Source organism: Pelecanus crispus, chromosome 3, assembly GCF_030463565.1.
Source record: "Pelecanus crispus isolate bPelCri1 chromosome 3, bPelCri1.pri, whole genome shotgun sequence".
Taxonomy (NCBI): Eukaryota; Metazoa; Chordata; class Aves; order Pelecaniformes; family Pelecanidae; genus Pelecanus; species Pelecanus crispus.
In genome coordinates, this window is record NC_134645.1 from 45,664,331 (window position 1) to 45,678,146 (window position 13,816).

General features: G+C 35.3%; 1 protein-coding gene across 1 annotated transcript in view; it reads left to right on the forward strand.

Annotated features, from left to right (window-relative positions):
* The window catches only part of BTBD9 (BTB domain containing 9), a 145,491-nt gene that overhangs the window by 19,454 nt on the left and 112,221 nt on the right, over positions 1-13,816 (forward strand). The window contains exon 7 of the mRNA XM_075707239.1: positions 833-952. Coding sequence (XP_075563354.1) covers positions 833-952 — 120 coding nt within the window. The remainder of the gene's footprint in view (positions 1-832; positions 953-13,816) is intronic.

Below are 13,816 nucleotides of genomic sequence, written 5' to 3' on the forward strand. Positions count from 1 at the left end.
GCAGACTAGTACATTAAGAGAAGGAAAATATTCTGAAACGTACATTTCACAATTTACCGATCCACAAGTGGAGTTTTGACTTCAGTCGAAGTATTACTGTTGTAGGTATAATATGCAAATAGCTGTGGCTTTTAAGTTTTAGTTTGGGTTTGCTTGCTCCGAACAGTGAACTATAAGCTAAAAATAATTGGTAAGCAAGAGGAAGACACAGATTGTGTTGGTGATTTTTTTTTTTTTTTTTTTTATTTTATTTTTGATGAGGTGATTTTGGGGTGTGTAAGTAAGTAGTAACAGGCTTAACAATGTATCCGAAACAGCTGAAAGGGTCAGAAGTGAAGAACAACATCAGTGAGAAAATTATCATAAAGCAAACTTGCTTTGTTCAAGTGAAGGGTTTGAACTTGCATTTTTGATCTGTTAATTGTTTTTGGATTTTTTTCTTTATTGATATGACAATAGAAATAACAACTGTATCACTGGTGGTTTAGATTTATTCCACGCAGAAGGAATACAAATTATTATTTTTATGACTGAATTGAAAGTCTCCATTGTATTTTTTGAGGGACAATCATCTCCTCTAATTACAGCAGATTGTGAGTGTTAGGATGTTTTAAGTCATTCTGAAAACATGTCTTAACGTAACTGCATGTGAATTTATTTTCAAAGCTAGTTTAAAAATAGGGTTCTCTTTTAGATATCTTAGGTACAGGTCTGTGGGTAGGAACAAATAGCTTTCTTTTCAGCACAACTGAAAATCCAGAAGAAAGTGTAAGATGTAATACCTAAGACGTGGCTGCTTGTATTCAAACCAGTGTTTTTTGACAATCCATAGGTCTTATTCCTACTACATTGAGGTGTCCATGGATGAGTTAGACTGGATTCGGGTCATCGATCACTCTAAATACCTCTGTCGGTCCTGGCAGAACCTGTATTTTCCTGCCCGTGTCTGCAGGTTAGTTCACCAATGTAATGTTGCATGGCTCTCATTATATAATGTAGACACCAGAATAAGTTGCTGGATTTTGCTACTGCATTATGTATTTCTGATTATGGATGATATACAAAACTTTCATCATCTGTCTTAAAAAAAAAAAAAAACCAAAAACAAACATCTGTCTTGGTGGCTGCTTTTAATATAAATATTGGTGGTAAGTTGGTGGCATCCTGTTTTGTAAACTTTGGTTCTTCCATCTCTAACTATGTATCTCTTTCCCCTTTTTTTTCCTTTTCTCCCCTCTTTTTTTTTTTTCCTTTTCTTTCCCCCCCTTTTATCCTTTTCTCCTCCCCACCTTTTTTTTTTGTCGTACTCACTTTTCCTCTCACATTTTCTGCTGTTGCATTGAAAGAGTGTTTTAAACAGTTTTGAAAGGGAGAAAGGGGAGAGTTAGGAATAAGTGGGTCTGAGCAATGCTTTGTGTAAACCAAAGCAGCTAGATGGGTTTAATCATTATAAAGGTGATGATGTCTTTTTACTGAAAGTTCTGGGAATCCTAAAAAAAGCTTATGATCACACTGAAGCTGTCTTATCCAAAACCAGGATTGAGCTCATTGATAGGCCACAGCCTGTAGATTCCAAAGATGTTACCATCATTAGGTTTTGGGTCATAGACCCAAAGAGGAAATGCCCTGTATTGTAATAATTATTCTGTAGATGCAAACTTTTTAATCTGCACAGCAACTCTTGGAATCCCCAAAGAGGGGAAGTGCTTTCTTTTCCCCAAGGGATGACCTCTTTCTGTGATCATTATTGCTCTGCAACATGGATTGCTGGCAAACATTTATACTGTCTATGGGGAAGGAGTCTGGTGGGTCACATATCTCTCCTCAGGTAACTCTTTCTCAGCCTCCCTTTCCTTTTAATAACTTCATACTGAATGTAACTGACCTGAAATTTATTTTTCCTGTTACAAACAAATGCATTCTCATCTTTTCCCTGTAAGTTTTATGATTCTGATTTTAGTGTTTTCTCTTTCTGAAATGGTTGGCACTGTCCTCTAGTTTGTGTGTGTGTATCTGGTAAATTTTTGCTTAAAGGTGTCTGTGATAAATCATCTAACAATGATGAAATGCCTTCAGGAGTTTATAGGTGGTTTACATTTCCTGAGGATATTTTCATGTGTGTCTCTTCTCCCAAGTAGTTAGCGATAGGATGAGAGGAAATGGGCTCAAGCTGCGCCAGGGGAGGTTTAGGTTGGATATTAGGAAAAATTTCTTCACGGAAAGGGTGGTCAAGCATTGGAACAGGCTGCCCAGAGAGGTGGTGGAGTCACCATCCCTGGAGGCATTCAAAAAACAGGTAGATGTGGCACTTTGGGACATGGTTTAGTCTAGTCTACCCTTAATTGGTTTAGTGTGGACTTGGTAGTGTAGGTTAATGGTTGGACTGGATGATCTTAAAGGTCTTTTCCAACCTAAACGATTCTATGATTCTAAGATTTGAAGAGATCTAGGGTGGTACGGTGGGACTTTTCTTCATCTTCTTTCAAAAGGGAAGCCATTCTTTGGCCTCATGCAAAAATGTCCAAAAGTGATTTTTCTATTTCAACATCAGTTTATCTGATTGTCATTCTCCTCCCCCTGTCCCAGCTGTCTTCATCTGTGTGTGTGTGCGCTATGTTTTGAGAGCATCATTGTTGTGTTTCGGGAAAGGCTCTTTGTAGCTTGCCTGAAAGTGCAGAGAGGGAGGAGTGGAGAGGAGCATGTTATTCCAGAGTTTTAGGTGGTACCTTACTCATTTTTTGGCACAAAAGGACCTCTTGTATATTCTAGCTCTCCAATGATGTCTTAATCCTCTGAAAGTGACTTGCCCTCTTGGAGGAGCAGATTATAAGGAGCGAGTTCATTTCATGTGGTGTTTCTGTATGTATAGCTATATATTACCTACTTAAATACATGCACAAGCATACCTGGAAACTCCCCCCTTGCAGTTTTCTTTTAGCAGATATTTGAAGTGTACAGTTGTCCAGGTAACTACAGCACAGATTTCCTTATCACATAGTCTTCATGCCTCTCATTTTTCCTGTTCTGCTCCATGATCCCCAGTAAACCTGTTATTTTCTATAAATCTCTGTTCCTCATTATCATGTCCACAAAGTGGTGGGGAATTCCCTGGAGGTGCAGCTGCTTTGAACTGCAAGTGAAAAAGCTAAAGAGAAAGTCATGTAGCAGGGTAAGTTTATGAGGTCTTATTATTAAGGAGCAGTAACCTTAAGGCAATATGAGTTCTCAGTTGTGAGTCAACGTGGTAATAATTCAAGGCAGTTTAGATAAGGCTGTTCTGTAATCTCTCTTCATATCAGTGAATTGAAGCCCACATTATATTAAGAGTGCATTTGCTAGTTAAAAGTAAAAGTACTGTGACTGTCATTTACTGTTCTTTTTATGTATTTTTTCCTGTAAATAAGAAAATAAGGCTATTTTAAATGTAGTTAGAAACCTAAAATTGCTGAATTTTTTTTGAGGCGTTCCACTTTAAGAACTTCGTATTTATTTATTTGTATTAATATAAATAGGTCCAACTTGGAGGTTGGCTCTGCTGTAATCAGGAGTTTGGACCAGATGACCTCCAGAAGACACGCTTTGAGTGGGGAAGGCTATATGCACATACATATTAGTATTTGAGACTTGTATTTATCTGGCTTTTAATTAATATTCTGTATAGAAAGAAGTAAGCAAGGAGGACTAGATTTTTTTTCCTGTCTCTAATTTCATGTTTTTGTGATTATGTATTTAAAATAGTTTTGTTTACTTAAATGAGTTAAACTAGTTATCTCTAGGATACCAACATACACAAAATAGAAATCCTAAAATATGTAGCAGTATTTTGTTATCTAAAAAAGAGATGATCTCCAGTGTTGTGAGCACAGATTTAAAATATGAGCTAATATGAGATTATATCACAATGCATTCTTGTAATATTTGATACTCTGTTTTTACACATAAGTTATGCATGCTTATCAAAGGGCAGATATGCTCTGTTTAGAAAGAAATTGTTACCAGATTATCAACATATAATGAAAAGAAACCCATTTATTTCATTTGAAGATGTAAATGCCTGCCCCATTCTTAAAGGAAGACTGTAATGCAATTCAGCAAATCACTCGTATTTATTAGCACTAGGTTAATCAGTACATTCTTTACATCCAAAACTAGTTATGTTTTTGTATTGCTCAACACTGCTTCTGCTGCATAGTCTTGAGTCAGTGTGACAAGTCCCAATGCCAAAATTTTCCAGTTCATGGACAGAAGTAGAGGAGTGCATTGCAAGTATCATGCTTTGCTCTGTCTTCTTGCCATTAGTTTTAACATTTATTCCCCTTTTGTCTTAGTAACGCAGATAATCTCTTTGCAAGCAACCACTTAGGGAACAATGCAGCAGATTTTTTTAAAGGTTTGTATGCATTGTCAGTGGAAGATGCTGGACTAAGTAACTTTGCAGAGTGCAGTTTCTTACCAGTATAGATTTGAGATATGTGGTCTTTTAGGGTTTTTTTTCTTATTTTAAAAAAGTTGATTTTAGTTCAAAATGCTTTATGGCATTGCTGTATAGGATGTCTTCCTGAGTAGTAGTGGAGAATTGGAGACTAGGGTTATTGGCTTTGGTTTTTATTTACACACCTTTTTTCCAAGCAAGGGAGTAGAACATGCCTGATTCTGTACACATTGTTGAAAGACATCTGGTTTGTGTCTGATATGCTAGAGCAATTGTTCAAAAATAGATTATAAAGAGAATATGAGCCCTGTAATGTTAGGCTATGTTAGTTGCCTTTTTGAGTTACCTTTCGCATAAATACTAGTTATGAAAGGTGAGAGCTGTCAAGGGCTGAACTGATGTGTTCACCTGAGTTTTAAGAAGCTATTCAAACATTTCCATGGGCATAAACATTGATGGAGTGTATCTTCTATTTGCACATCTGCAGATTGGGTTTTTTTCTGTTGTTTTTTGAAAACCTCTCACTTTTCTCTTAAGTGAATCTATCCATTTTCAAATCTACAATCAGTGCCTCTTAGACAGTAGCTGGATGAAAAAAATTCAGCGTCTGGCAGTTAGTTGTTAAATAAACTAAGTAATTTAATACAACAATGAATTAAGACCAGTTCAGTCTCCTTAACAAGTAATTTACTGTATTATGTGTGCCATAGTCTCTATCATTACTTTGATTTTTTTGATATATGGACCATTGTGGAATATTCACAATAGTGTTCGAGTTAAGGACATTATTGTGCTTCCCGTGAAAGATAATTTGTACTTGGCAAAGCATGTACCAAGCCATCCAAACTGATTAGGCAGAATAAAGTAAGTAACATGATAAGATTATTTACACTGTTTTCTTCTTCCTGTTATTTACTTGTATGCTCCAGTCTATGTTTTAATAGGTTCAGAATAACTTTTGCCAGCCATAACCTTTGTCTAGGTTAATAGATGGAAAATGGAAGGGCACTAACCAAAGATTCTGAAATACTGTAATGAAAAGGAGATGAGAAGATTGTTTATGCTTTCTCACACACAGAAGATGACTTATTTGTGATTTGTAGGATGTAATCCCTGAATTATATATACCAGCTAATTTGTACAAGGAAGGTTATTTCTTGTGCCTCAAAGCTTAGTATAACAGGTGAGAGGGTGTTGCTGTATTTTGAGGAGTTTTTTTTACTTAGAGAAAATGCTAAGTGTAATACCTGGGCTTTTTATTGACATAATTGTATTTTAGAAAGACTTTTAATTTTTGCTTTAAATACTTTTAGAAGACATTATTCCACCACCTTTAAAAATTGAACAGCCATATACTTTGCAGAAAAAGCAAATAAGAGAGCGAGATTATTTTTTTCTTTTTTAATGTGGTACTGTAATTTTTTTTGGTTTTTTTAGAATTTCTTTTGGTCCTAGTTTCATTGTTTGTGCTTATATAGCAATTTTCATGTAGCGCTGAAGACTTTCTTTAAAGGGAGGATGAGAGACAGAAACTAGTCATGTAAGCAGGTCAGAATTAGGAACAAGTGCCAGGTTCGTAGTTATTCCAGCTTCCTTTTTTAATAGTTACGCAATGTAGAAGAGAATATTAAGTGAATATTTTTCTTTCCTATTTCCAAGTACTTTTAATACGTACCTGTTAAATAAGCCAACTGTTTACCCTGTTGTTAACCTGAAAAAACGAATACCATCTTCTTGATTACATTAGAAAGTTAGCTTGCTCTTATATAGCACTTATTCAGTCCATAGTCCTGACAATGTTGAATGGTGGTGTGTTTCAAGAAATCAGTGATAAAAATCATAAAACAGCTGCTTGTAGGGTTTTTTTAATAACCCATGTGGATATCAGTTTGGATACAGGTAAGCAACAATAGTTCGTTTAAAAAAAAAAAAAAGGTAGATTTTCAAATCAAGATAGCAGTCAGAGTTATGATTCTAAGCCACTAAGCCATAGCTCTTTTTGGGGGGTAAAAAAGTACAAACACATTAAGTGAATGTTAATACCTTTAAAGATCTTTGAACAGGCAATGCTGTTTTTTGTTTTATCCTCCTCGCTTTTTTCATCCTTTCATTTGTGTTTTGCAGCTTCATCTTTTTACTTTTGTCCTAGACCACAAATTTTGAAGAACTTCATTAAAGCAATTACAAGAAAATGAAAAATTTTGAAGTCTCAAAATAAGTCAAATGTAGCCACAAGGTGTCACTGTAATAAAAGACTTAATTTCTTTCTGTTTAAACTCCTTTAGTGAAACTGTTACTCCTAGTGTATGTTGTGCTTGTATACTAAACTTCCCAGACTAATGTGATCATTCTGGTTTGTTATTTTTGCTATAGAGAGAGCAAGTACAGCGGTGGTACATTAAATCAGAAGGAAACTCTCATTTCATTTTCCATGTTTCAACTGACATTGGGTGATGATGAGTTTTAACTGGGGGAGTATTTGCCTAATGAGACCAATTTATAGTTTGAAAAGTAATGCTATTTTGTCAGTGATACCAGAATTTGAAAAAGATAATGAAATGAGAAAGGGGTCAATTTTTATCTGCATTTGCTACTATTTTGTTGTCTTATCTCTTCTGGAGATATTATAATATGACTAATCAAAGGGAAGTATTAATTAATTATTACTGCATAAATTTTTGGTCCTAAAGCATGTTTCTATTAAAAGAACTGATAGATGCCTGTAGAACAGTGCTGTAAATGTGAGAAATTATTTAAGCATATTCTTTTTCCTGTTTTTTAATTTGTTTTAAATTGAAAATTGTTGAGGCTTTCTAAAACTAATAGGTTGAATTAGTAGTGGTATAATATGTCTAAATGCTCCGTGTTTCCCTTAACGTGCTTGGCTGCTATAGAAAGTGTGGTGTAGAATTATTTTTACTTTAGAAGGTGTATTCATGTATTAAATGTATTTATCAGTGCAGAGAGAATTTCCTACCTTTCCTTTTATTAAGCATTGATGATGATAGGTGGTGTTTTTGTTCATTGCTTCAACAGTTTTTGCTACTGATGGTGACCCCCTTTGTAATCCCCTGCCTGAGTAAAGACAGATTCAATTGTAGACCCTGTCTCCTGGTCGTTGATAAAAACAAAATGTAAAAAGAGTAAATGCTTCAGTACTAACACAGTTCTAAACTAAGAGATGTTGGTAATTGTGCACAATTATTTTGCAGGTAGTAACATGTGAAGAGATGTGATTCTCAAGTATAGGCTAGACAAGATTTTTTATATTTTTTTTTTTTTTTTTTTTTTCAGTTCTCTTCTTGGTCAGGCAGCCTCAGATACCTGTGCAGTCATTTTCTTTTTCTTTCCACTTGGGAGAGTCACTCACTGAAATTAGTTACTGATTAGGCAGCAGTGTCACACTTAGAGCCTTTCCAGTAGGTCTCTGACATCCTTATCTGTAGTAGATACCCATTTTGCAGTTTTCCTGTGTTTGGTGGAAACTTAGTAATAGTAATTTGCCAAAAGGCCTTCTGAGTGTGATTCAACTTAGGAAGATGTTGAAACAAGTGAGGAGTTAACTCTTGAGGAAGAAGCAGTTGAAGCGCTGTCCTAGGTGCTTGAAATAAACTGAGAAGAAAGCAGTGTCTGGAGATCTAGTTTAGCACTAGCTTTTTTAAGCAAGTAATTCTACTTCCTCCCCCAGTGGAGAACAGTGGTGTTAAGAAAAAGCACATAGACATCCAAAAGAGGCTTTTGAACAACTTAAAATGCAGCTTTACTCCATCGCTGACCTAATTGAAATACGTAGGCTAAGAGTTGCTGGCAGGAGCTCTGGTAAGGCCTTCGGTCAGTCTGAAAAAAGCATTTGAAAACTTTTTCATCACTAAGTCATTAATATCCTTATGAAAGGACTTCTTGCAAATGGAATGATTAAACTTGGGCAACTGAAACCATCTTTACCTTAGTTACTGCACTTGAGAAATACAAATGGTTGCGTAGGCAACATGTTCATTAGTTATTTTATTTGTACTGTGCTTTGGGAAGTGTTGACTGTTGTGTAAATATTTTATTTCTAACTGTGCAGATACGCTGATGTTTCAGCGTTTAGGAAAAAAAACCCTTGCTGCACAACACAAATCAGGTTTTCTTCATTTCTGGGTAACCGAAATCTTAAAATCTTTTCCTAATTCTAATACTGTATGTAATACAGTGATAATGTAATGTCCAGGTTTTCACTGACATTATTTTCACAAGACAATTTTCACTGCAGGCATGCAGTTTTCTTTTTCGGTTTTTTTTGGTGGGTGGGGAGAAGAGCTAATCACTCTTTCTAGTAGAAGGTGATCATATTGAGGGATCTTTATTGGCATGTTTCCAATACCTTGCTTTTTAACTTTGTGAAATACAAGGAAACAATTTCCTGAAGTCTCCATTTTAGTGGCTAGGTGTTGATTGATTATCTTTCTGTCTTTCACTGTTTAAACATCTTTTTTTCCAGTATGTGTTCAATCTGGCATTTTTTTCTTTTCCTAAGATGAGGTGATAGTCTCAGATTTTTCAAACAATGTAGATCGTCTACACCGGATCAAGAAAGCTATTGCCTTGTCTGGGACAGAGTGTTGATTTAAAAGATCCCTTTCTTCATTTCAGGTTATGTATACTTTTGATCTTAAGCTTGCATTTCTAATTTCAGCTCCAAATGTGGTCCTAGTGATATAGAAGCTCATTTTTCTGCAGGCATAATCAATAACATTTTTCATCAAGAACTTTATCAAGGTAGCTTTTTTCTTCTCAAATTCCTTCTCTGTCTCTGCCATAGCAATTTCAGTTATCCTAACCTAAAGAGCCCAGCTCAGCTTTGAGGAAAAGCAAAAAAGCTAGTGTGCATTTAAACTGACAATGACAACCTGCCAGACAGCTCATCCTCTGAAAATGAGTATTTGTCTGAAAAAGTGTGTCTAGAGGGGTCAGTATGGCTTGTGTAGAAATACCTGAGAAATGTGAGAGAGTGTCTGCCAATCCAGTTTGTTGAATATCAATTATAAAAAAGCATGGTATATTCTTTTCTTATTTTTTGGTTTATAGTTTAGAAGAAACAATTAAACTCTTAAGAGATCTAGATTACATATTTCTCATGTTTGACATAATCTTTTTTTTTTTTTTTTTTGTGGTATGGTTAGAAATTCTATGTATTCATTGTGAGTTTCTTAGACTGTAAATTGTTTCTAGGTCTGTTTTCAAGCTGTTTCACCTCATAAAAGAGACCTGATATAGGTGAAAATTATCAGTAGCTATTCAGCTTGACAGGGATAGATAGAGATACACCTAAACACTAAATTATCAAATTGTTCATAATAATTCTACAGCAAGTTGTATTTTAAAGTTAATGTTGCATAACACAAATCTGTGTTTAAAAGGCATCTTCAACACTTTTTCATTAGATCCTCTTCTGTGATTTCTGTTACACTCCAAGAGCTAGACTGAACTGTGAAAACTTGCCATATATATTTACAAAGACAGGCTTTTACAAAAGGAAAATCTTGTTTTGCCAAATTTGTAAGAATTCTGTTTTATTTTAGTTTGTTGATCAGTGATGGCCATCTGTTGAAGTTGTTTTCTCATCTCAGTTTCAATTGGGAGGATTAGGCTGATGGTTCCATTTGATGCAGCTTTTAAATAGCTTTCTGTTCCATGAAAGCAATATTCACCCCCTAATATGGAAGAAGATAGGACACAGTTGAAAATGAAAAATCAAGCTGAAAAGACCAATAAATAAAAATGAACAAATTAGGTGCTATAGAGAATCAAATTTCTAGGAAATAAGACATGTGAAAGTGTGCGTAAGCATCTTCAACTGACAGAAATGAGTGAGTGAAGGAAAGAAAGCAATGGAAGAGAGAGATCACACAGAGAAAATGCAACATGTTTGGGAAAGAAAAATCAGTGCAAGTGAAAAATGTTTTAAATACGAAAACTGATTTATCGTTTTCAGGCTGCTACTGGAAGCCATTATTTTATTATTTGTAATGTCTTCTGAAAGACAGAAAGGGTGATCCTTGTAAAACACCAGATTCTGCATTTGGGTTTTGATTTTTACCATGAAGCAATTTTTACAGCTTTATACTTTCATGCTTGTTTTTCATTTGTAAGATTGGGATAAATATTTCCATACTTCACTAGAGATGTAATAAAGATCTTGGAAATTTTAGATACTGTAAGTAACATCATTAGTGATCATTGGCTTCATTACTTCTCTTCGTACCGTTTTCTTTGTCATTTGTATGGGTGAATAACAGCAGTGATGGAAGGTGTATTAAATATTGATCTCTAAATCTGTATTCTGTTCAATTCAATTATCCTGTCTCTTTTAATGGCAAATTGCAAAGTTGGCTAATCAAGCTGCATTCCCATTAAGAACTAAGAGTCCTGTTGAGTCAGAGCAACAGGCACCTTGCCCTGTGTCCTGCCTCTGACTCTGAAAGCAGAAGGTGCTGGTTAGCAAGAGCCTGTGAGCCCGGCCATCCTCTGGTTTCCATTCTGCTTATACTCTTCCCAGTCCTGTTCAGTACACATTCATAGATTTCTTGTCCATTCATTTACCTAAGGGCCTTCTCTGATTGGGCTGTTACCAACTGCTTTCACAGCTTCTAGTGGCAGCGAATTCCAAAAGCTCAGCAGCCACTGCATAAAGAAAGTACTTGTATCTGTTTAGACAATTCTTCTACTAGCTTCAGTGTCTTCTAGTTCCAGTATTGTGGGATTTGGTGAATTAACAACACTGCATTCACCTTTTGCACTCTTACTATGGTTTTGTGAATGTCAAGCATAGCCCCCTCAAGCATCTCCTCTTTGGCTGCAGTCTGCTTTGTTGCTTTTATGATTTTAGGTGATCTTCTCTGTGCCTTCTGTGACTCTACTATTTTCTCCTTGAAGTGTGGAGACCAGAACTGCATGCGAGCCCTTGAGATAAGGGTGCAGCAAGCTATTGCAGTGCCAGAACAGCACTCTCTTTTGCTCTCAGCACATCTCACAATGACATGCAGTATTTCAGGGATTTCCCCACCACCCCCTGGCATTTGACTACCCAAAAAAGCTTACTTTTGTCTGCAGACTAGGAGACTGCACTAACGAGAACTTTCCTGGGCTGCTTAGAACCAGGATTATAGCTTTCATGGCTCTTCTGTTCTTGATATTGACAGGATTTTGCAAATGAAAAAAACTTCTTTGGCTTTCACAATTCTTTGACTGGCTGCGTGACTCACATGAGACTTGCATTTTTGTTCAATTTGCGTGTTAAAACTTGAAAAAGTAGGATATGGCAGTATTTCTTTGGGTTGAAGTTGATGTACTGTGTACAAAGATTAATTCTCTGATATACTTTAGAAGCCAAAATTGAATGTGGTTTTTTTGTTTGTTTTCTTTTTCCAAAAATCTCTCTCTCAAGTTATCCAGGAAGTTTCTCAAGTTATGCAATATCTATTTTTGGGGGGAGGATGGACATGCAGGATTTTTTGAGTTAATGACTAGAATTTTTTTCATCTTTTAAAACGAGTGAAACATTCTGAAGTTAAAATAATTATTTTCTTTGAAGTCCTCCTATGTAGAGTTGAGGGGGAAAATTTGGTTGTTTTGCGGATTTATTTTTAAGTGGTTACAATTAAATTGGATTGGAAAAATCCTGAAAAGCCCTTATGAATTTGAAGAACTTGGGGTTTTTTTCTGAGACACTTAATTTTTTCAAATGTGTAGGATTTGTGTGGGGGGAATTTATACTAACTTCCCATGTGATTTGATGTTACATGTTCATTTTCTCATTAACTTATCAGACACCCTCGCTCTTTTTATGCCATCAAAATTTGGATAATGACGTTTAAAAATAACTTTATTTAAAAGAGCAGTTAATTCAAGAGAAAGTAATGCATTACTGTTTCTGTAACCAGCTTTTTGGAGTCTAAAAATTAAGAGTTTAAATGTCACATGTTTGGACATTTGAAAAAAATGGGAGTAAATTATGAGTACATAGTATTAAGGCATAACATAAATCTTAATTGTGCCTTAGGGTGTTTCCATACAGTGGTTATGTTCTTCAGTGCGTATTAATAATTAATGTTATCTGATAAAATTAGCTTCTAAGAACTACTGAGATTGGCTTTTTTTAATTTTTTTTTTTAATTACAGTATCTGTATCAGGGCAATTTTCTGTGTAAAATGAGTATTTATGAAGACTTTCATTGACATAAGACAAATTAATTCCTTTTCAGTTTAACTAGTGAAGTTAATGTTTTATTTGGAGGATGAGGGTTATTTTTGGTTTGGGTTTTTTTTGAGTATATGCTTGATTCTGATTTAAAAAGTAGGATAACTGAAGGATGGGTGGAACACTGTGCGTATGTGTATGCATAGACACTCTTCCCATTCAGGCTGTAGTTCATCCCCTTTTTTAAGGGAAGGATTTAATATATATTTAGATGAAAACTGATTTTAAAACTTCAGTAGATCAGAATAGGGTGAAGGGTTGGAAGACATTATTGCTGATGATTCCAGTTTGTAGTAAATTATAAAGCATATATAACAGCTGTAAAGAGAGATGACTTCCTGTGTCATATTTCATCTTGCCTTCATAGATAAATGTGTAAATGAAAGGGAAACAAATTGTTTCAGTATGGCAAATCTATATTATTTCTTTGGAGTGAAAATGAATGAAATTGAAATAATTCACTCTTGGGTGAAACTAGAAACTATAAATGTATTTTATCCTCTGGCTGTGGATTGACATACTGCAGATTAGTAATAAGAGAATGTTCCTCGTATCATCAACAGTAGTCAGACACGTTCACAAATACTGAATTACAGTGAAGAAAAAGGGGTTCACTGTACTCTCATGTAATTTACACAGAAGAGCATGCAATTTATCATTTTAACAGAAGCTGCTGTTCACTGTTAGAAAATTTTTTTTTTCAGACTTCTTAAAACCTTTTTATCCTTTGTATTACGGAAAGTTTGTAGTTACCTGTGCCTTATCTGCATCATCTATGCATCACCTGATTTCTGGGAAGATACTGAAGGCTCTTTACTGTCCTCTGGCATGTGGGCATGTGTTGGCACCATCACATCTAGCATCTAACTGGTCTTCTCTACAGGTGTCTGGAAATTAATACAGTAAGAAGGTTTGGGGTCAGCAGCATATTTAGAATACTTTGTTTCCACAACTGAACATTCTTATTATGTAGAGAATGAGAGATTCTTGGAAGTTTCACAGTGCCATATGCAAGTGGAGCTTGTGGGGTTTGTAGTAATGATACACAAGCAAGCTAGCAGGAAAAGTATCTACAGCCACCAAAATGCTTCGTTTCTTGTCACCTGTATGAATGCAAAGAAAATCAAAGCCAAACTGTCATG